Source organism: Chlorocebus sabaeus, chromosome 27, assembly GCF_047675955.1.
Source record: "Chlorocebus sabaeus isolate Y175 chromosome 27, mChlSab1.0.hap1, whole genome shotgun sequence".
Lineage (NCBI taxonomy): Eukaryota > Metazoa > Chordata > Mammalia > Primates > Cercopithecidae > Chlorocebus > Chlorocebus sabaeus.
The window spans coordinates 24,472,952-24,495,730 of NC_132930.1; the positions used below are offsets into that span (position 1 = coordinate 24,472,952).

The 22,779-nt window shown below is 45.0% G+C and overlaps 1 protein-coding gene across 1 annotated transcript; it reads left to right on the top strand.

Moving 5' to 3' along the window:
• The first annotated feature begins 13,193 nt into the window (after nt 1–13,193).
• CCKAR (cholecystokinin A receptor) lies at nt 13,194–22,660 on the top strand. Its single transcript, XM_008017707.3, has 5 exons — nt 13,194–13,554; nt 14,227–14,478; nt 17,805–18,066; nt 20,404–20,531; nt 21,520–22,660. Exons 1-5 carry the CDS (start codon nt 13,443–13,445, stop codon nt 22,050–22,052), a joined length of 1,287 nt encoding a protein of 428 aa, XP_008015898.2. The 5' UTR covers nt 13,194–13,442; the 3' UTR covers nt 22,053–22,660.
• Nucleotides 22,661–22,779: the final 119 nt, after the last annotated feature.

The following is a 22,779-nucleotide window of genomic DNA, read 5'->3' on the forward strand; positions in this document are numbered from 1 at the left end:
ATTGCAGAAATAAATGGAGATACAATTACAGCAAATGTGGTTGACAGGGCACTGCTCTCAAGGAGCTCAGGGTCCATCGTGGTGACAGATCGACCCTGCAGGCACAATGACATCACTGCATAGTAGGCTCTGAGACTGTGTGCTTGGGGCTATAACTACTCTGTGATCTGTAAATGCCTGTCTAAGACAAGCTACTTTCAAATCCAAGCTTTTATTATTGACAGGAGTAGAAATAATGTTTTCCTGACATTTCTCCTTTAATTGACTGGCTCATGAAAGGGTTGAAATCAAGTGTTCCATTCCGGCTCTCCCTTCCCAGTAATCAGGCCAGATAAGCATTATGGTGTTTAAACATTTCAAGGCACTTGTGTTTCCAATTGCTTTCACTTTTAAACCAGTTAATGGATTTGGTAGCTGTTACAATCCCAAAATAGCAAGTGGACTTGTGGGTGGATCAGATGCCACTGGGCACAACTCTAAATGGTTCCCATAAAAGCCACGAAGCTTGTTCCCCACGCCTCTGAGGAATGTGATCCTCAGGGTTTGAGTGATCCAGTGGTGCCTAGCAGCCTCCTCCTGACATGATGGGAACACAATAACAGTGGTATGGTAGGGCACTGGGCTGGCTGAGCTGGGACATAGACCTCCCACCACCCCAGGAAGACTCATCCATCTCTTTGCATCCTCTCATATTCCTGGGGGCTTTTATCTCTTAATTTCCAGGGGAAAAAAGGTTTGGATGGGGCAGTGCAGCAGGATAGCAGAGAGATGGAGGGCCACGGTGGGCCTTGGACTAGATTTGAGGGCTGCAGTTGATGGGACTATTTTTCCAGGAGGCTTTTTGGGGTCTAACGCAGTGGGGCTCCTTGGGTGCTCAGTCCCCACTGCTGCACACTGGTGTGGGAGGACGAGCCACTGCAGAACAGTGTCCTTTTGTGAGAATACATGAAAGATACAGAGACAGTGTCCTTCCCATGGTTCATGGCGTTCTCATGATGAGATTCCAGTGGTTCAAGGTAGAAGTTTTCCGCAGTGGGATCCAGGGCAGGGGATAAAGTCATGGGTGGCATGAGGTAGCAATAGTTAAGAGCGTGACTTGCAGGTGTGTACATGGGGCCTGCCTTGAGGACTCCCACAGATAAGTGGAGGATGCCTCATACTGGGGCAGCACGTTGTTGTGTGAGAAATAGGACATCCGATGGAGTGTTTGTGCTCAAAAAATGGTGCTTTTTTCCCTCATCTCTCTAGAACTCAGATGGAACTTTCCCTCACATGCACCATCTCATGGGTTCCTAATGCAACCCTGTGAGGTTAATATTATGATCTGCACTTTGTGGAGGAGGAACTGGAAATGTAAAGGGATGAAGGTCAATGGTAGAGCCCAACTGAGGTCACGTCAGTGAAGATGGCCCAATAAAGCGGCACACTGGAGTTCCATGTGCTCACTGCGTAGCAGCGCCTCTTGGCTTCCTTCTCTGTGTGGTCCCGGAGAGCCTAAGAAAGGGTGAGAAAATTCTAAGCTAATTCTATATTGACTTTGTGTTGACTCCCAAGTTAAGAGAACCTCCAAATACCTCCCCCAGGGTCTGCCATATATTGTGAAATTTTATTCAGAGATTCATGTCCTTGAATCTTAAAGACTCACAAGCCTCCTCCTCAATTGTACTGAAGACCAGACCAGAATGGGAACCAGTTTTTGGCCTCCGTTCCCAACCGACTCTGGAGTTTATTACGGTGATACTTTGTGCTGTTGGAGTTGGCATCAAGCCTACTTGGGTCTGAGTGCTGATTCTGCTATTATCATCTCTTTGAGACTCATTTTCCTCATGTGCAAGAAGGAATTATAATACCTTCTTTCTAGTGGCTTGGGGAGGAATACTGACCGACACTTACATTGAGGAGTTACTATAGTGACATGCAAAGCACAGCTCCTGTCTTCTTGGAGCTTCTAGTGTGCAGACAGGTGAGCCAACAATCACACAAATTGTGATGGTGAATACTGAGTGTCAACTTGACTGGATTGAAGGATACAAAGTATTGATCCTGTGTGTGTCTATGAGGATGTTGCCAAAGGAGATTAACATTTGAGTCAGTGGGCTGGGAAAGGGAGACCCACCCTTAATCTAGGTAGGTACCATCTAATCAGCTGCCAGCACAGCTAGAATATAACAGGCAGAAAAATATGAAAAGGTTAGACTGGCCTAGCCTCCCAGCCTACATCTTTCTCCTGTGCTGGATGCTTCCTGCCCTCAAACATCGGACTCCAAGTTCTTCAGTGTTGGAACTTGGACTCGCAATCATTACTCCTCAGCCTGCAGATAGCCTATTGTGGGACCTTGTGATCATGTGAGTTAATACTTAATAAACTCCTATATACATACATAGGCTCCAACTCCAGTGGTCACATCTTCATTCCAGTCAGAGGAAAGATGAAAAGGAAAGAAAAGGGCATGCTCCCTCTTTGTAAAGATGCTTTCCAGAAGCTGCATGTTCATTTCTGCCTACCTGTCAGTGGTCAGAACTTAGTCACATGGCCCTATCTAGTTGCAAAGGAGGCAGGAAAATATTTTTTATATATATATATATATATATATGTGTGTGTGTGTGTGTGTGTGTGTGTGTGTGTGTGTGTGTGTGTGTGTGTATAGGAGTTTATTGGAATATATTTTTTATATATATAGGAATATAGTTTATATATATATATATACATATATATATATATATTCCATTAGTTCTATCCCTCTAGAGAAACCTGACTAATACACAAATACACAAATCAATATTACAAACCACAGTAAGTACTGCTAAAGAAAAGACCAGGTACCTGTGTGGGCAGCCAATGGGGAAACTTGTTTTAGTCTAAGTCCAAAGACAGATTTCCCTGAGGAAGGGCATTGGTGGGTGGGAATTCATGAGGGTAGGGCAGTCCAGACAGAGAGAAAACATGTGTGACGACTCCAGGTGAGAGGAAGGGAGTGCGCTAAGAGCATGGCAAGGGAGAGAAGCAAATCTATGGCACACACACAAAGGAAATGGGGTGGGGAAGGGTGTAAGGTGAGGCCACAGAGGGAGGCAGGGGCCATCCAGGTCATTGAGAGACTCACCAGAAAGGTCTGCAAAGTCAAGTAGGGAATAACATTCTGGCTTCTATTTTTAAAACACCACACAGGCTACTGCATGGAGGAGGGATTGGAGGAGTCATAGGGAAAGCAGGGAGCTCCAGCAATTCCCCCTGGGAGAAGTGAGGGCCACATGCACTTGGGCAACAGCAGCAGAGATAGACAAAAGTGGAAAAATGAGGCAGAAATTTATCTTCAACCCATGAAAGGACAAGACCACTTGATTAAGTCCCAATGAGTGGAATTTGTGGTAAGGGCTGTGGAGGTTGAGAGAAAAAACCCAGCAATGAGGGCTATAAACTGGAGAAGGCTGCTGGGAGGTAGATTGGAGTTGGGTCTTAAAGAATAGTAGACTCTGGACCGGGTGCAGTGACTCACGCCTGTAATCCCAGCACTTTGGGAGACCAAAGCGGGTGAATCACTTGAGGTCAGGGGTTTGAAACTAGCCCAGATAACATGACGAAACCCTATCTCTACTAAAAATACAAAAATTAGCCGGGAGTGGTGGCACGTGCCTGCAATCCCAGCTACTCAGGAGGCTGGGCCAGGAGAATCACCTGAATCCAGGAGGCGGAGGCTGTAGTGAGCTGAGATCGCGTCACTGCACTCCAGCCTGGGTGACAGAGAGAGGTGACATCTCAAAAAAAATAAGAATAGTGGACTCTGGGCCAGGTGCAGTGACTCATATCTGTAATCCCAGCACTTTGGGAGGCCGAGGTGAGAGGATCACTTGAGGCCTGGAGTCCAAGACCAGCCTGGGCAACATGGTAAGATCTTATCTCTACAAAAATAAAAATAAATTTAAAAAGTAATAGTAGACTCGGATGAGATGGTAAGGAATCAGACAGACACATTGGGAGTCAGGGAAATATCACCTGTGTTCCAACCGATGGAAATATCACCAGTGTTGATGCGAAAGCTATGGTGATGTATCCAGACTATATTAATGGCTGTGGAGTAGTGTGAGGAAAAAAAAGACTAGAAACTAAAATTTGCAAACTCTCATTTACAGTGTTTCTGTTCAAATTAGGCTGAGAGTGGCAGAAAATCCATAACACCATTGGTTTTTTGAAATAAAATCCATTTTTCTTTCTTACATAAATGAAGTTTAAAGACAAGCAGTTCAGGTCTAGCTAATATACCTATTCTAAGATCGTCAGGGCTGGGCGCGGTGGCTCACGCCCGTAATCCCAGCACTTTGGGAGGCCAAGGCAGGTGGATCACTTGAGGTCAGGAGTTCAAGACTAGCCTGGCCAACATGGTGAAATCCCGTCTCTACTAAAAATACAAAAAAATGAGCTGGGCAAGGTGGTGTGTGCCTGTAATCCCAGCTACTCAGGAGGTTAAGGCACGAGAATCGCTTGAACCCAGGAGGTGAAGGTTGCAGTGAGCCGAGATCACGCCACTGCACTCCAGCCTGAGTGACAAAGTGAGACCCTGTCTCAATAAATAAATAAATAAGATTGTCGGGAATCCAGGCTCCTCAAGTGTCTTGTTTCGTTACATCCAACACAGGCACCCACCTCATGGTACAAGACAGCATCTCCAGCTCCAGCGGTCACATCTTCATTCCAGCAGAGGAAAGATGAAAAGGAAAGAAAAGGACATGCTCCCTCTTTGTAAAAATGCTTTCCAGAAGCTGCACATTCATTTCTGCCTGCTTGTCAGTGGTCAGATCTTAGTCACATGGCCCTATCTAGCTGCAAAGGAGGCAGGAAAATATTATTCATGCTAGGCAGTTGTGTACCCAATTAAAAGTGGGAGACCCTGTTACTATGTAAAAAGAGAAGGGAAGGAGTTTCTGCCACACGCACACACTGCAGTTTATGACAGTGATTTGCAAATTAAACATCATTCTCAGCTTTTTAGAGCTCGTATCAGGTGATGAGAAAAACGTTAAGACCACAATAACTGCCCTATCTGGAACGGTCTTCTCCCAGACTGTCCTGAGACTCTTTCCCCTAGAAAGGCCTTCCTAATGACCCATCCCTCTCTATCCCCAAACCCGCTTTGTTTCCCTTCACAGCCCTTTACACTCTCTGACATAAAACTCCATTCAGTTATTTGTTTATTGCACGTCCCTCACAGAATGAGAGCTCGGTAAAGGAAGGGAATTTGTTTTGTTTGCCACTGTGAACAGCACCTGCCCCAGTTCCTGCTACAGAGCAGATGTTCAATAAATATTTGTTGATGGTATAAAGAAATGGGCAAAGCACAGAATTCCTAAAAGATGCTCTGGCTTATCTTAGGTTTTGGTAAAGAAGAAATACAACTAGTAAACAAAGGTGGGAAATAGTGAGCATCTTTGATCATAAAAGACCTGCACATTGGCCTTGCACGGTGGCTCACGCCTGTAATCCCAGCACTTTGGGAGGTCAAGGCAGGCAGATCACATGAGGTCAGGAGTTCAAGACCAGTCTGGCCAAGATGGCGAAATCCTGTCTCTAGTAAAAATACCAAAAGAAAATTAGCTGATCATGGTGGTGCACGCCTGTAGTTCCAGCTACTCTGGAGGTCTGAGGCCGGAGAATCGCTTGAACTCAGGAGGTGGAGGTTGCAGTGAGCCGAGATCACGCCATTGCACTCCAGCCTAGTGAGAGCAAGACTCTGTCTCAAAAACAACAACAACAACAACAACAAAAATTAACCAGGCATGATGGTGGGTGCCTGTAATTCCCACTACTTGGGAGGCTGAGGCAGGACAATCACTTGAACCTAGGAGGTGGAGGTTGCAGTGAGCCGAGATCCTGCCACTGCACTCCAGCCTGGGTGACAGAGCAGGACTCTGTCTCAAAAAAAAAAAAAAAAAAAAAGGGAAATAAAGCAGTACTATTAAATAGCAACCTTATAAAATAGTATGATTTTTTTGGAAAGCAATTGCCCAGGCCTGCCAGGTGACCAGGTCCAGGGGATCGTGCACCTTGCATGGACAACTTTATGAGGTTACCTTTGCATTGCATTCAGTGTGAATGCTGTGATTGTGCTGATGGCAGCCCTGAAGTTACCAACGTACATCAAATGTCACAAAAACTTGTGTGCATGTGTTCACTTATGAAAATAAAAAGCTAACAATAAAACCTAAATATTGGCCGGGCGCAGTGGCTCATGCCTGTAATCCCAGCACTTTGGGAGGCCAAGGCAAATGGATCACGAGGTCAGAAGATCGAGACCATCCTGGCCAACATGGTGAAACCCCATCTCTACTAAAAATACAAAAATTAGCTGGGCGTGGTGGCGTGCACCTGTAGTCCCAGTTACTCAGGAGGCTGAGGCAGGAGAATCGCTTGAACCCGGGAGGCAGAAGTTGCAGTGAGCCGAGATGGCGCCACTACACTCCAGCTTGGGTGACATAGTGAGACTCCGTCTCAAAAAAAAAACAAAAAACAAAAAAAAACCAAACAAACAAAAAACCATAATCATGGAATAATGTTAAGTGAAGAAAAGACATATGCAAAATAAATATGCAAAATAGGATGTATATAAAACGTTTTTTAAAATTCTCCAGATAATGGGGCAATAGATGTTTTTACTTTCTTGTCTATCTAAATATTTTTTTTAAATACGTTTTTCCATTATGCTGCAAAAACCATATTTCTCATTTTGAGAGAAATTTTATCTTAAAATTACATTTTCAAAACGTGGTAAGTAGAATAATTATGGTATATGGAGTATTATACCAATTCTCTATTTATTTAAGAATGTATTTAGAGGAAAAGACTGAATGGATAACCACCAAACCATTAACAAAGATTATCTTGAGACAGTGGTATCAGGGTTGGTTTTAATGTTCCTATCAATATATTTTTTGCCTGTTATTATCATTTATTGAGCCCCTATGACATGCAAAGTGCTCTCCTGGGTGCACTTTTTACACACATTGTGACAAGTAAGGTCCCAACAGCCTCTGAGGTGTGCGTTATCGCTGCGAATCCATTTTACAGGCGAGGAAATGGAGACTCAGAGAGGCAAAGCTGCTTGCCCAAAGCCCAACTCCACTTTGCTAAGTGACATCTTCAGGCAGACACAGTACTGGCTTTCCTCTGTTCAAGCAGAAGACATCTATTCATCAGCAAAAGTCCACTGTGCTTTTCCCAAGGAGGGCAGCCGTGGGGGAAGAACTTGATAGGGTGGTTGCAAGCTGCCTTCTGTGGGCACCAGGGATGTGCGAGAGCCTCAGGGCATTAACTCTTCCCAGAGTAGCCCAGCTCGGCCAGTGTGTATTGAGGAAGAAACGTCCCAGTCAGCCAGTGGCAGAAGGCTGAGAAGGCTAGAGGGAGGAAAATAGAAAAACCCTAGCAAACGGCACTCTGAGTGAGTCTGGGACTAGAGTGAGGAATGAGGAATTCAGGGAATGACAATCTGAGCAGCAGAGTGTACGGAGAAACTGCAGAGGCAAGAGAAGTTTAGGAAATGTCAGGTCTCCCAGAACATGAAATTGCCCGTTCACTACCCCTGAGTGTCTGAGTTTCTCTGAAAGTGGCACCACATTGAGAATGAATCATGTAGAGCCCCAAAATGTATTTGTGTTATATTTATACCGATCTATTTTTCTTTATTATTTATTTATTTATTTGAGACAGAGTTTCACTCTTGTTGCCAGGCTGGAGTGCAATGGCGCCATCTTGGCTCACCGCAACTTCTGCCTCCCGGGTACAAATGATTCTCCTGCCTCAGCCTCTCCAGTAGCTGGGATTACAGGCATGCACCACCACACCCGACTAATTTTGTATTTTTAGTAGAGACAGAGTTTCTCCATGTTGGTCAAGCCGGTCTCCAACTCCCGACTTCAGGTGATCCACCGGCCTCGGCCTCCCAAAGTGCTGGGATTACAGGTGTGAGCCACCGCACCTAGCCTTTATTTTTCTTTATTTTTTAAAAATGTGCAATAAGCATGTGATTAATGTCATAATGTGGTCGGGAATCCACATAAATCCTTTAGGTGTTTTAGAACTATTGTTTCTTAACACAGAGAATAGCTTGGAGAACAGTTAATAATTTTATCAACCAGGAACCCATGGAGATTGCTCATGTCTTGTCCTTCCAGGGCAGGGTTGGAAGAGAAGAGAGTCCCCAGTACTGAAAGGGTTTTGTGGACTGCAGGAGGCACTTGGGCTTATCCCCTGTATGTCTGTGTGTGTCTCAGAGAGAGGAGAGGCATTTATGCCATTCCAATTCAATTTAGTCCATTTGTATCAATTCATCCGGAACTGTGCCTAATCACAGGTTAGGTCTCCAAGGTGAAAAGGCATTTCCACTTTGCCCAGGTTCTCATCTTCTGTGTCCCACAGAGGACAGCGATTTCATGAGGACAGAAATTCCATCCACTTGGCTCACAAAATCCCTAGCACCAAATACAGCACCTGGCACTTATGAGATGCTCACTATCATGTATGTTGAGGAATGAAACAAGGGCTGACACTCTGGAAATGCATCAGCTTTTCTCTTGAAAGCGCATTGAAATCTTTCATTGCAATTCTCTTTTGTTAGTTGAACTCTTAGGTAATACGAGGTTTTAGTCTGTTTTCATGCTGCTAATAAAGACATACCCAAGACTGGGTAATTTAAACAGGAAAGGTTTAATGGACTCACAGTTCCACATGGCTGGGGAGACCTCACAATCCTGGTGCAAGGTGAATGAGGAGCAAAGTCACACCTTACATGGTGGCAGGCAAGGGAGAGCATGTGCAAGGGAACTCCCCCTTATAAAAACATCAGCTCTCATGAGACTTATTCACTATCACAAGAACAGCAAGGGAAAGACCCATTCTCATGATTCAATTACCTCCCATCCAGTCCCTCCCACCACACATGGGAATTATGGGAGCTACAATTCAAGATGAGATTTGGGTGGGGACACACCCAAACCATATCACATGGGCTCACAAATTCAAAGTAAAAAATCCAGAGATGGTGAGAAAAGGAATCAATGCAATAGAATTATCAATGGGTGTTATAAGCAATGAAATATTGGCTCTTCTAATTTTTGCTGTTTATTCATTCGTATTTACCAAGCACATACTATATGCCAGATATTGTGCTAGGGTATTGAAGATATTAATACAAGCCCTTAATCTGGCCATGATAATGGGATAAATAGAGCATCCCTAGAATTAATCTTACCCATTAATAATAACAAATAGTATCCAGCACTATGTTCCAGGCATTGTTCTGAGTTGTCTCCACGTATTGTTTTATTTATAGTAACATTATTTTATCTCTATTTTACAGACGAGCAAGCTGAGATTCAGAAAGGTTAAGTAATTTCTTTGTTCATGCTTCTCAACCAGCCAGGGATGAAGATCAGTCTTCAACTTCTGCCTTCTGATAGCTCCCCTCACCCTCTTAACGGTTCCCAGGGAGTTTCCCCGCAAGTGATCCTGAGATCACAGGTCTCCAAATCCCCAGGGATGCTGGAGAAAAAATGCAGATTTCCAGGCTCAGGGCTGAGGAATCAGAATCTCCAGGAGGAAAGTCTGGAAATCACCACTAATCCAGGCAATTCAGTTGTGCCGTAAAGTTTGTACAAAATAGAACTCAAATATGCTGCCATCCCCGCAACGTGAGTTCACAAAATCACTAACATCGACCACATTTCCCACTCCCACTTCCTACCAAACAATGAGCAGGAGGAAGAAACAGAATAGGAAGAAGGGAAAGGGAAGGGAAGGGAAAGGAGGAACTTGCCCCAAATTGGGCTCCATTTTGGTTTAGGGCAGATCGATGCTCAGCCCTCTGCTCTTCTGGTTCTCGGACTTACAGAACTACTGTCCCCTCAGCTTTAGAAGCAGCTGCTAATGGGCCTGACAAGCCTCAGCAGGAGGCACCCTGAATGGCTGGTGACGTCTGCCCAGCTGGAGCAGCTGAAGCAGCAGCCGAAACCCTGGATGCTCATCCCTTCTCACATCAGAACACAGCTGCTCTGGGTCATTGCCCAGTGAGCAGGGTCCATCATCTGCAGACAGGGAAGATTCAGCCAAAAGGACTCATGGCAGGAAGGAGGAGTAGAGAAGACAGCCCTGGCTCCAAACAGGCTACGTGATGCTAGAATGAGGATGCAAAGCTCCATGCCATGGGAAGTGGTGTGAGGATGGGGTCTGCAGGGCCCTCAAGGGGAAATCCACCACTGGTTCTCACCAGCAAAGCATGTGGCCACTGTGAGTCCCAGCCTTCTCATTTGTAAAAGGAAAATAGCCATTATTATAGGAAGCTATGAATACTGCTGCCTGTGATTTATTGAACATTTTTTGTATGTCAGACGCTGTCTTGAGTCAATCGTTCAATCTTCATAACAAATATTTATTAAATCATTCTGATCCCCATTTGACAGATGGAAATGAGTCTTAGGTTAAGAAACTTGCCCAGGCTGGGTGCAGTGGCTCACACCTGTAATCCCAGCACTTTGGGAGGCCGAGGTGGTTGGATCACTTGAGTTCAGGAATTTGAGACCAGACGGCCCAACTTGGTGAAACCCGTCTCTACTAAAAATGCAAAAATTAGCTGGGTGTGGTGGTACACACCTATAATTTCAGCTACTTGGGAGGTTGAGGCATGACAATTGCTTGCGACTGGGAGGTAGAGTTTGCAGTGAGCCTAGATCATGCCACTGCACTCCAGCCTCGGCAACAGAGCAAGACTCTGTCTCAAAAGGAAAGGAAAGGGAAGGGAAGGGAGGGGAGGGGAGGGGAGGGGAGGGGAGGAGAAGGGAGGGGAGGGGAGGGAAGGGGAGGTGAGGGAAGGGGAGGGGAGGGGAGGGGAGGGGAGGAGAAGGGAGGGGAGGGGAGGGAAGGGGAGGGGAGGGGAGGGAAGGGGAGGGGAGGGGAGGGGAGGAGAGGGGAAGGGAGGGGAAGGGAGGGGAGGAGAGGGGAAGGGAGGGGAAGGGAGGGGAGGGGAGAGGAGGGGAGGGGAGGAGAGGGGAAGGGAGGGGAAGGGAGGGGAGGAGAGGGGAAGGGAGGGGAAGGGAGGGGAGGGGAGAGGAGGGAAGGGAAGGGAAGGGAAGGGAAGGGAAAGGAAGGGAAGGGAAGGGAAAAAGAGGGAGGGAGGAAAGGAAGGAAGGAAGGGAAGAAGGAAGGGGGGGAGAGAGAGAGAGAGAGAGAGAGAGAGAAAGAAAGAAAGAAAGAAAGAAAGAAAGAAAGAAAGAAAGAAAGAAAGAAAGAAAGAAAGAAAGAAAGAAAGAAAGAAAGAGAAAGAAAGAAAGAAAGAAAGAAAGAAAGAAAGAAAGAAAGAAAGAAAGAAAGAAAGAAAGAAAGAAAGAAAGAAAGAGAAAGAAAGAGAAAGAGAAAGAGAAAGAGAAAGAGAAAGAAAGAGAAAGAAAAGAAAAGAAAAGAAAAGAGAGAGAAAGAAACTTGCCCAATATTTCCTAGCAGGTAACCAGTGAAGCCAGGATTTGATCCCAAGCCTGTCTGATGCCAAAGCCTGTCCTCCTGATAACATCCACAGCTTCTCCAGTGTCCCTTCCCCTTCTTGTTTCTGTGACTAAATGCCCTGAACCATGTGGTCTTCATGGTTTCAAGGAAAAGAGGCACCACTGTCTTTCCAGCCCCACATTGACAGTAAAAATGCGTTAGTTCCTCTGTGTCTGGCAGAGACTCAGCAAGATGTAGCATGCAGCTCTGCCAGCGGAAGCACTGTCAGTACACAAGGAGCCCCACGGGTATCTAGCAAACAGACCAAGTCTCAGCATGGCCAAGCAGCATGTCAGAAACGCAGGTTCCACAGCCATTGTCGTCTGCCTTCCAAAGGGTCTGAACTGAGGAGATAATCTGTGCAATGGAGGCCGAAGGGCTTTCCAGCACCACAGAGCTTCATGGAACACCCAGGCCCCTGAGTTGGTCCCCCTCTCTGATCTCATGTCCTGCTGTTTGCCCCTCACTCACTCCTGCTTCTATCTATTCATACCTCAATGGGGCCACCCTCATTCCCACCTCAGGGCCTTTGCACGTGCTGTTACCTCTGCTAAAAATACTCCTCCTTTTGCCTGGGAGAAGCTGTCCCTGGATCTTCACAAGACTTTGCCCTTCTTGTGGTTCAGGTCTCAGATCACAGTCCCCTCCTTGAGAGACCTCTCCTGACTACCCCTTCTAAATTAGCAGCCCCAGGCCAGGTGCAGTGGCTCACGCCTGTAATCCCAACACTGGGAGGCCAAGGCAGAAGGATTACTTGAGCTCAGGAGTTTGAGACCAGACTGGGCAACATAGCGAGACCTCCTCTCTTCTAAAACTAAAAAAATCAGCTGGGCTTAGTGGTGTGTACCCGTAGTCCCAGCTATTCAGGAGGCTAAGGTAGGAGGATTGCTTGAGCCAGGGAGATGAAGGCTGCAGTGAGCCATGATCGCACCACTCCACTGCAGCCTGGGGGATAGAGCAAGACCCTGTCCCCGCCCCCCAAAAAATCAGCCCCTAATCTGTTTGTATCCATCACATCTCCCTGCTTTACTTCTTTCGTAGTACTTACTACCTGAAATAATTCTGTTCATTCTTTGCTGACATGATAGAAAAGTGCCTGGCAAATGATTGACTCTCAATGAAGATGTGCTGAACGCAAGACTTCATGAATGACGAGGAAATCTTACTAACATCTTTTGTAATAAGGACCCAGGTACCTATGTTCAAAAGTACCTCAATCCTTCTAGTTAACAAGGGCAGAGACCACAAGAAACAACACTGTGTTTAGTAGCAACTTAACAACCAGTCGGCAGTTCTATCCACAGACACACACCACCGGGCATGGTTCCAGAACTAAAAAGGCACTAATTGCTTTTCTATAAGGAGGTAGAACACAGTCCCTCCGTGTTCTTTAGGCCTGATGGTCTGCATTATCGGATCTGTTACTGTGTTAATTGTTCCTGTCTCATACAGCCAGTTTGGGCTTTCTTCTGCACGTGTCTTGGATGGTGACAGGTTCCTATATAGAGGAGTACTGGGGAAGCCTGTGTGTGTGTGTATGTGTCCGTGCATGTGTACACATGTGTGTATAAAAGCAGCCACACTCTGAGAATGGTTAACGGGCAGCCAGGCTGTCTGTGCTCAGGGCCCTAAGACTGGCCCAGGAAAGGGCTGGGGGGGTGGGGGGCGAAGGTGGAGCGGGCTTTGCTTGCGCTCACTGCCTTTTCCACAACAGGAGTGCAAATGCTTGCCCAGCTGGAGTGAGTGTGGTGAACTCAAGTCGCCTTTAGGAATGGCTGAAAAAGCCCACACCTGGAAATCACTCCCTCCCTGCTCCTCCACGGCAGGTTGCATTTGGGAGACGCTTCGGTCATTAGAGAAATGAGCCGGGAGTGAGCAATTCACCAGCTCTCCAGCACTTGGTGGAAAGCAGCAGGCAAGGATGGATGTGGTTGACAGCCTTCTTGTGAATGGAAGCAACATCACTCCTCCCTGCGAACTCGGGCTCGAAAATGAGACGCTTTTCTGCTTGGATCAGCCTCGTCCCTCCAAAGGTAAGTGTCGGAAGCTGTTATTTTAATCCAGGAAACTACTGAGTTGCGGGAGAGATCAGCAAAGGCAAGGCTGATAAAAATATATACATAACCAAGTCATTGTGAGACAAGGCTGGATAAAGTCATATGTTCAGAAGTTTGCAGAAGAGATTAACAAGCAGAATAGAGTCAAATATTCTTATTGTCCCGCATGGGAGAGTTGGGCATTCATGAATAGGACTTGAGGGAACAAAAGCAGGGGAGGAAAAGCTGAGTGAAGCAAGAGGGAGTACAAGTGTCAAAGCCTGAACTTACAAGCACAGCAGAAAAGGTGTTGTCACCATGCAGCTGTTTTCTTTTCTTGGGGGGAAACCAGCATGAAGTGGTTACAGTGAAATCATGCTTAGCAGCCAGGAAAGAAAGTGATCACTGTTCACTTGAGGAGCTTTGTTCTTAAGAAAAAGTGGTTCCCTGAGTGATCCTTTAACAAACCAACCTTCTACAAACAAAATAATTCAGTCTCTGCTTTCCTCCGTTTGTTTCTGCAAAATGTTGTCAGGACAGGAATGGTGGGTCCAGTGATGTACACCCCGGTGAAGGGGGAAATCGGCAGGAAATCACCCTTGGCTTCGGTTTTAGCATTCTGCTCTCATCACCTCCATCCCTCCCTCTTGCTCCTGTTACTGTCTGCAGAGTGGCAGCCAGCGGTGCAGATTCTCTTGTACTCCTTGATATTCCTGCTCAGCGTGCTGGGAAACACGCTGGTCATCACCGTGCTGATTCGGAACAAGCGGATGCGGACGGTCACCAACGTCTTCCTCCTCTCCCTGGCTGTCAGCGACCTCATGCTCTGCCTCTTCTGCATGCCGTTCAACCTCATCCCCAATCTGCTCAAGGATTTCATCTTCGGGAGCGCCGTCTGCAAGACCACCACCTACTTCATGGGTAAGTTGCTGCCGGTGACTGTTTCTGGAGCTTGCCCCAGACCCCACTCAGCCCCAGACCTTCCCAAACCTCTGACAATCACAGCAGAAGAGCTCTGCTGAGGGCTGAATCACAGAACATTAGGCTGTGCATGGCTGTGTGCAAGGACATTGGTGCTGACTTGACGGTCATCCTTATACGTTCCCCGTAAGTTGGTCCCCATCATCCACGTTGGAGGTCAGTTTCTAAGAGTGAAATACATTGATAGGAAAACACAGGGGCAGTTAATTTTGCCTGATTCTATTTGAAGGAAAGAGGGACTTGCTTCCTTCTGTTTGAAGTCAAAAGTGACTTTAAGCTGCTCTATCCCTTTCTGGAAGCTGTTGACTGTGTCCTGAGCTATACTCAACTTGAGTCCTGGCTTCTAGGGAGGGTAAGGATTACGGAGGAGGGTTCTTTGCCATTGTTCCTCTTGTTTTCTTAGGGAACAGGGGCTATTTGAAAACCAGTTCTATCACAGTTCCAGATTCTCTTGCCAGGATTCACTTCTCAGCCTGTTCTCCCCAAAGCTGGGACCATCTCCGGCAGAGAGAGAGAGGTCTCTGCCCCTAGATGAGGAGTTGAATTTGCTCCTGGGGGCTGTGGGGTCGCTAAGCTGACCCTGATTGGCTGAGATATGTAGCTGTTTGCCTATGCCAAACAAAAATGATGATAATGAAAATCATAAGAGCTAAATTTTTTGTGCTTTTATGCACCCCATGTGGTACTAAGTGCTTTGACTTTCATGATCTTACCTTATCTCCCAACCACTCTATGAAGTAATGATTCTTCCTTGTCTCATTAAGGAGGACACAGAGGCACAGAGAGGTTCGTAATGTGCCTAAAGCCACACAGATGGTAAGCAGCGGAGCTGAGATTCGAGTCCAGATTAGTAGCCACACAGTGGTGAGCATACTACCTCAGTTTGCCAACTGCTGTGGTTCTCCTGGAGTTGAACAAAAACACATTTCTTGGTCCCCTCTGGGTGCCAGATTGCCTAGTCCCTTGCCCTTTCTGAGAATTAGTTGGGAGAGGGGCAGAGGTGGGAAATAAGTAGGGAGTTATTTTTGTTCTGACCCAAGCCTTGAAGAATATGCAGAAGTGAGCTGGGCTAGGGTAGTCTTCAATGACTGGAAGGCTTTAAAAGTCTTTGTTTTTCCCAGTTGAGGAAGTGGGATTCTGCACTGACAAAATGATGATGAATTTCTGACCCTCGTGCCACCAAAAACCAAGAATGTGTCAATCCGTGTCCAAGTCCTCTGAAAAAAAAAGAAAACAAAAAACCAGGATGAAACTTACAAAGGAAAAAGATCATTGTTAAATAATGAAGCAATAATAATAACTAGTGCTATAGACATCCAAGGCCCATCCATATATATCTTATGGTAATACTATTTGGGAACCTGAACCGGAGAATGTGAACCGAGGTTTAAAACGAGTGTTTTCATGGTGGCAAAACATTCTGAGTGCCACAAAGTTGTTCAGTTTGAAATGTTTAATTTTATGTTATGTAAATTTCAACAGCATAAAAACAATTTTATTGGCCAAAAGAAAAGCAACATCATTCTGAAAGTATTTACAATACCATAATAATTTTGTTGGATTTTTAATTCCAATAATTTAGGTTCTTCTCTTAATTTTGCAGTCTCCTCAATACTAATAATTAACATTGATTAGCTCCTAATTTGTAGCAAAAAGAAGAAGAATGCTTGCCTGCCAGTGAGTTTATAGTTACTGAGGATCCATTACACAGAACTGACTCTTAGAGAGTTTTGGGCTATACTCTCAACTCTAAATGTCATCAACTCTTTAGGGTGAAATCCAGTAAAACACAACAAATCCTATCCCCAGAACATGAGTTTTTAGTTAATGGTTTGGGGGTCATAGACTTCTTTCAGACTCTAAGGAAAGCTAGAGCCAGGCTCCCTAGAAAGATGATATTTTTGGGTATAGTTTCAGAGAATTAGTTTATATCCATAAGAATAATGAGAAACTAAGGACCCCAGTTTCAGGACCTCTGCTCCCAAATTTATATTAATTCGGAGGTTTGAGAAATCTTGGTAAGAGATATTCAGAAGAATTGACAGAATTTATAGCGGAAGGACTCTACAGGGAATTTTAAGGGAATAATAGTACATTTTAATAAGTATGCATGTACAAATACAAAAATAATAGAAATCCAGCTTTTTGGACAAGAAGCACATGATTTTATTTATTTTTTATTTTAATTTTTATTTTTTCCATAGGCCATCTAAGACCAAGAAGTACATGATTTATTTTGTTTTATTTTTGAGACAGAGTGCCTCTCTGTCACCCAGGCTGGGATGCAGTGGTACGATCCCAGCTCACTGCAACCTTGGCCTCCCAGGTTCCAGCGATTCTTCTGCCTCAGCCTTCCAGGTACCTGGGATTACAGACACATGCAGCCATGCCTGGCTAATTTTTGTATTTTTAGTAGAGAGGGGGTTTCACCATGTTGGCCAGGCTGGTCTCGAACTCTTGACCTCAAGTGATCTGCCTGCCTCGGACTCCCAAAGTGCTGGTATTACCAGCATGAGCCACCACTCCCAGAAAAGAAATACTTTATTTTAAATGAGGTGTGTTTGATATCTTTCTCACTGTAAGGGTGATGCTTGCTCCTTCTACAAAATACAGAAAAACAAAAACAACGAGACAGAAGACTTGATAGTCCCCCTCCCAGAGAAACCTTTAGTTACCGTATGCAGCATTTTCCCTTGTCTTTTTACTACTTACTTTTTTCAACAAGCTGCGTTTTGAAATATAGATTGTTTCACTATTAAGAGCAGTATGTACTCAAAATGTTTAGAAAAAGCCTTCATGCCTCCAGCTCAGGTCACACTGACCTTTCAGGGTCACAGAACGCTTGAGAATCTCGGGTTTTTAAAGTCAACTTAACTATGCAGACCATACTCAAAATTAGAGCTTTTCTTCAGATTTTAGAGAAACCTGTTCTGTGGGGGCAAGAACAAATTTCATCCCCTTGGTTATTAATTAATGAGCGCCTTGAGCCTAAGCAGGTGTTAGGTGATAATCAAAGCTCAATAAACTTATTAAAAATTGGCAATGAGATGTATTTACAAATCCATTTCTTTAACTGCCTTAAACCCTTTCTGGAACAAAGCTGAGAATAAATCGTCTTTTAAAAATATACATACACAATATTTCTTTACCTTCTAAGTGTTTTCCTTTGATATCAAACCTGTGCGGATCAGATATATTCAAGCTAATGTGCAAATAAACTTTGGATTTCAGAGTCAACATAACCGGCTTCTTTGTTCCTTTCCCAGGCACCTCTGTGAGTGTATCTACCTTTAATCTGGTAGCCATATCTCTAGAGAGATACGGTGCGATTTGCAAACCTTTACAGTCCCGGGTCTGGCAAACAAAATCCCATGCTTTGAAGGTGATTGCTGCTACCTGGTGCCTTTCCTTTACCATCATGACTCCGTACCCCATTTATAGCAACTTGGTGCCTTTTACCAAAAATAACAACCAGACCGCGAATATGTGCCGCTTTCTACTGCCAAATGATGTTATGCAGCAGTCCTGGTAAGGTTGCATTGTTTATTTTTAAAAACACAACTTGATGTAATTTTGCAATATTATGAAAAACTGAGATGCCTTGTCCAGAGTGGTTGGGGGATCAGTTTCCTGGAGACTTTTTGAGGAAGTCATTCTAGCCTTGTTCTAGGATAATCACGATAGCAAACACTTAGCTGGGGAGCCCTGTTATAAATGCCATGAGTATATTCATTCAGTCAATACTGTGAAAACACTCTAAGATAGGTATTACTGTTACTGTGCCTGTTTTGCAGTTGAGGAAACTGAGACTTGGAAAGGTTAAGTTTCCCAATTCACAAACCTAAGGAAGAGGCAGAGCCTCTGTGTTCAACCATTATGTAGTATGCTTTTAAATGCTGTAGTGGAGGGTTAGGCTAGATTAATTGTAGAGCTATGATTTTTTTTTTTTTTTTTTTGAGATGGAGTTATGCTCTTGTTGCCTAGGCTGGAGTGCAATGGTGTGATCTTGGCTCACCATAACCTCTGCCTCCCGGGTTCAAGCAATTCTCCTGCCTCAGCCTCCTGAGTAGCTGGGATTACAGGCATGCACCACTGGCTAATTTTTTTTTATTTTTATTTTTAGTAGAGACCGGGTTTCTCCATATTGGTCAGGCTGGTCTCGAACTCCTGACCTCGGGTTGTCCACCCGCCTTGACCTCCCAAAGTACTGGGATTACAGGCGTGAGCCACCGTGCCTAGCCTTCTTTTATTTAATAAAATTTTTACTTTAAAATAGAGATTGGGTCTCACTATATTGCCTAGGCTGGTCTTGAATTCTTAGGCTCAAGTGATCCTCCCGCCTTGGCCTCCCAAATGCTGGAATTACAGGCATGAGCTACTGCACCTGGCAATGATTTTCTAAAGAATTAAGACAGAGCAGGGAATGAGTCCCAAATCCCACATGGTTTTTCTTAGAGTTGCAGCAGCTCCGGTACTTACCCAGAGCATTTTACCAGAAATAAAAAGGCAAGCTTGTAATACTGGTTCCTTTGCTTACTAACTGGGGACCTTGGGCAAGTTCACATAAGCTCTCAGAACGTCAGGTTCCTTATCTCTATTAGGAGTTTAAAATGTGGATATTTTAAAAATCTCCCTCATTGGGTGGCTGTAAGATACAAAGGAGAATGTGTGCATAAAAATATCATGATAAAAAAAGGCTACACAAATTGCAGGGTATTATATTTACCAATTCCAAGGATGTTTTAGAAGCAGGGAACTAGACATTGAGTAACAGCCCCAAACTGAGATCATCTCTGCTTTTTTTTTTTTGCTTTCCTCCTTTCATTTCAACCAAGTAGCACACACACAAAGGAATTACGTTGCAAATGAGAGGAATATTTCCAAGGCTTGAAAAGGAATCTTATCAAAACATGTCAAATTGAAATGAGAAATGGCCCAGCCACCATAAGCGTCTGACAATTTTATGGCCTAATCGTGTAACCTCACACATGCCAGACTGCAGAAGTGATTTAGGGGCCAGACTCATAAAGAAGGAGGCTGTGATTCCTCAGGAATCAAAGATGTTTAGAGAAAGCATAGCTCTACCCAGCCAGGCACTAGAATGATGATGCCACTGTGCCAGCCTCATGGGGTCATGGAGAATGGACGCCCATGTAAATGTTTGAGCTGCTTACGGGTCAGAAACAGCCAGAATGGCATGTTTTGTAAGACTCAGAAGGTTTTCCATTGTCCCTGCCTAAGCACTTGATTACTCTGTTGTTTGGCAAATGGTATACTGTGATGCTTAAAAAGCATAGCTTCTAGGTTCTGGAATCATATTTTGAGGGGTTCAAATTCCACCTCTGCTACCAGCTGTGTGACTTTGGACAAATTATTTAAGCTCTTTAAGTCTCAGTTTCCTCCTCTCTACTATAGGTATTAATAGCACCTACCTCAATGGTTATTATGAGAGTTAAATGTAATGATGTATGTAAAATGCTTAGCCTATATGTAGCACATAGAAATCCTCGATGTAAGTCATTTTTAAAGGTTTTAAAAACAGCTTTATTGAAATGCTATTCACATACTCTCATTTTTTAAAGCTTACATTCTTTTTAATACATAGACTTCTTTCAAGCACAGAATTACACCAAACTTTTCCAATTAAACTAGTCCTTCATCAGAGACTTCATCTAAAAAAAGAAAAGAAGTAAACAACGTATAATGACTGAATCGCCAGACATGAAGTTGCCAAGGATATTAAATACTAGTAATTAATGCGTTTGCTCAGGCCAGTAAAAATAAACATAAACCCTATTCATTCCTTCCCATTTGAGTTTGAAGGCCTAAAGTTGCTGGTTATTGGATTTCTTCTGATTTCATTAGGCACACGTTCCTGTTACTCATCCTCTTTCTTATTCCTGGAATTGTGATGATGGTGGCATATGGATTAATCTCTTTGGAACTCTACCAGGGAATAAAATTTGAGGCTAGCCAGAAGAAAGCTGCTAAAGGTAACTATCTTGTAGCGTGTGTTTATGCCAAATGAGCACAAAAGCTTGTTTTCTATCATTTAAATAGAAATACCTGAGTTTATGTGAAGTTTGTTGGAAAATTTTTTAAGTATTCTTATGAGACTCTGGGTCAAGAAGCACAGTCATGAGGCCCAGTGTCTCCATTTTCTCATCTGTAGAATGGGGAAATCTTTCCTTTCAAAAGCGTTCTGAGTGGAATAAAGTAACACACACATAACCCAATAACAAGCCGAGGCCTCTTCTGTGCCGGAAGTTCTGTAGTGCTGTATTCAAACAGAGCCCCTTCCACAACCAAAGCTACTGGTAATTCCAGCCTGTTTTGTGTCTCTCCAAAGGCACTGGAACGGATTTGATTCCTAACCCACAGCCGGCTTTTTGTTGTCTCCTTCTCCTCATCCTCTCTCCTCCTTTTTATTCTCACCCTGCAGTGGCCACAAAGCCTCACTCCTTCTCCATTCATTACAATCCACTGTCCATGAAAATTGACCTCGACACCCGTGTTGACATAGCTTTTCCCTTCTCACTCCATGCCCTAACTCAGCTCCCTGCTGCATAGATAACTGAGTCTCTCTAGCTTCTTTGGTTTTCATGGGTTTTTTTCTTCTTATCCAAATTCCTCATAATAAAAGCAATCTGGAATCTTACCCAGCAAGCCCGAACCTTCCCTCTGGGGAGCTAAGGAAGGGAAGGAGAAGAGTGTGAATATTCATTCTTAATAATTTTTTTCTTGTAAGCTACATGCATAAGATATTGTTTTTATCATATATTTTGCTCATTTTAAGCAGCCTTTCATTGAAGGGAAGAACTAGTATAGATCAATGCTTACCCATGTCAGTGTAAGGCCAGGTCGTCTGCCATTTTTCAGTTCCTTTTTGGTTTGGCCTTCTTCATAGAGGGGAGTGGGGGCTCTATGCCTTCTACCGGGCATGACCCATCCCCAACAATGAGTGGTCTCTTGCCCACCCAGAAAGGAAACTCAGCACCACCAGCAGCGGCAAATATGAGGACAGTGATGGGTGTTACCTGCAGAAGTCCAGGCCGGCGAGGAGGCTGGAGCTCCGGCAGCTGTCCACCGGCGGCAGCAGCAGGGCCCACCGCATCCGGAGCAGCAGCTCCGCGGCCAACCTGATGGCCAAGAAGCGGGTGATCCGCATGCTCATCGTCATCGTGGTCCTCTTCTTCCTGTGCTGGATGCCCATCTTCAGCGCCAACGCCTGGCGGGCCTACGACACCGCCTCTGCGGAGCGCCGCCTCTCAGGGACCCCCATTTCCTTCATCCTCCTCCTGTCCTACACCTCCTCCTGCGTCAACCCCATCATCTACTGCTTCATGAACAAACGCTTCCGCCTCGGCTTCATGGCCACCTTCCCCTGCTGCCCCAATCCCGGTCCCCCAGGGGCGAGGGGAGAGGTGGGGGAGGAGGAGGAAGGCAGGACCATAGGAGCCTCTCTGTCCAGGTTCTCATACAGCCACATGAGTGCCTCGGCGCCACCCCAGTGAGCTGTCCCCTGACCCTCCACTGCAGAAGGAAGGAAGGGAGGAGGCAGAGAAGGAAGAACAGAAGAAGGGATCAGGAAGAGAAGGAAGCAGGGGTGATAGAGAAGGAAGGCTCCATCTCCAGTGGGAACTCTTCAAGGTCTGCTTTTCATCCTTCATGTGGATTCCAGAGCACTGCTTCAGTGGGGCCATGACTTGGTTTCTAGGCAGTTCAAAGGAGGAAATGTTAAGTAACACTCACCATCAGAAAAACCTCAGCAGGCCAGGGACAGGAGTCCAACAGGGCTCCTACTGCAAATGGAGTTGCTAAGCACATGTTCAAAATGGAGATGTGGGGCTTACTGAGCTTTCAAACCTTCTAGAACATCCAAGGTGGGCTCTCACTCCTCCTGTGACACATTTCCATGCTCTGCTTTTTCTGCTCATGCAGAATTGTGGCAGTTGCTCTGCCTGCAGGGAGCCTGTCACCCTCTCATATATCCACCGTAGCCTTCCACAACATTGTGACCACAAAGGGAACACGAAGCAAACCCTCTCTGGCCATTTTGTCCTGGGTATGACAGCAACCTGATTTCTTCATCTTGAGGCTGGCCAAGAACATTCAGAGTCATGAGCTAGTTTTCATCAGAATAGCATAAGCAATGTCTGAAAGATGGAATTTTGAACTTATTTCTTTTCTTTTCTTTTCTTTTTTATTTTTTTGAGACTGGGTCTGGCTCTGTTACCCAGG

Bases quoted from the DNA above. Each gene is read 5' to 3' on its own strand.
- CCKAR (XM_008017707.3), top strand. From the start codon at position 13,443: ATGGATGTGGTTGACAGCCTTCTTGTGAATGGAAGCAACATCACTCCT. The intron at 13,555-14,226 runs GTAAGTGTCGGA...TACTGTCTGCAG, and splicing joins TCAGCCTCGTCCCTCCAAAG to AGTGGCAGCCAGCGGTGCAG. The intron at 20,532-21,519 runs GTAACTATCTTG...TTGCCCACCCAG, and splicing joins CCAGAAGAAAGCTGCTAAAG to AAAGGAAACTCAGCACCACC.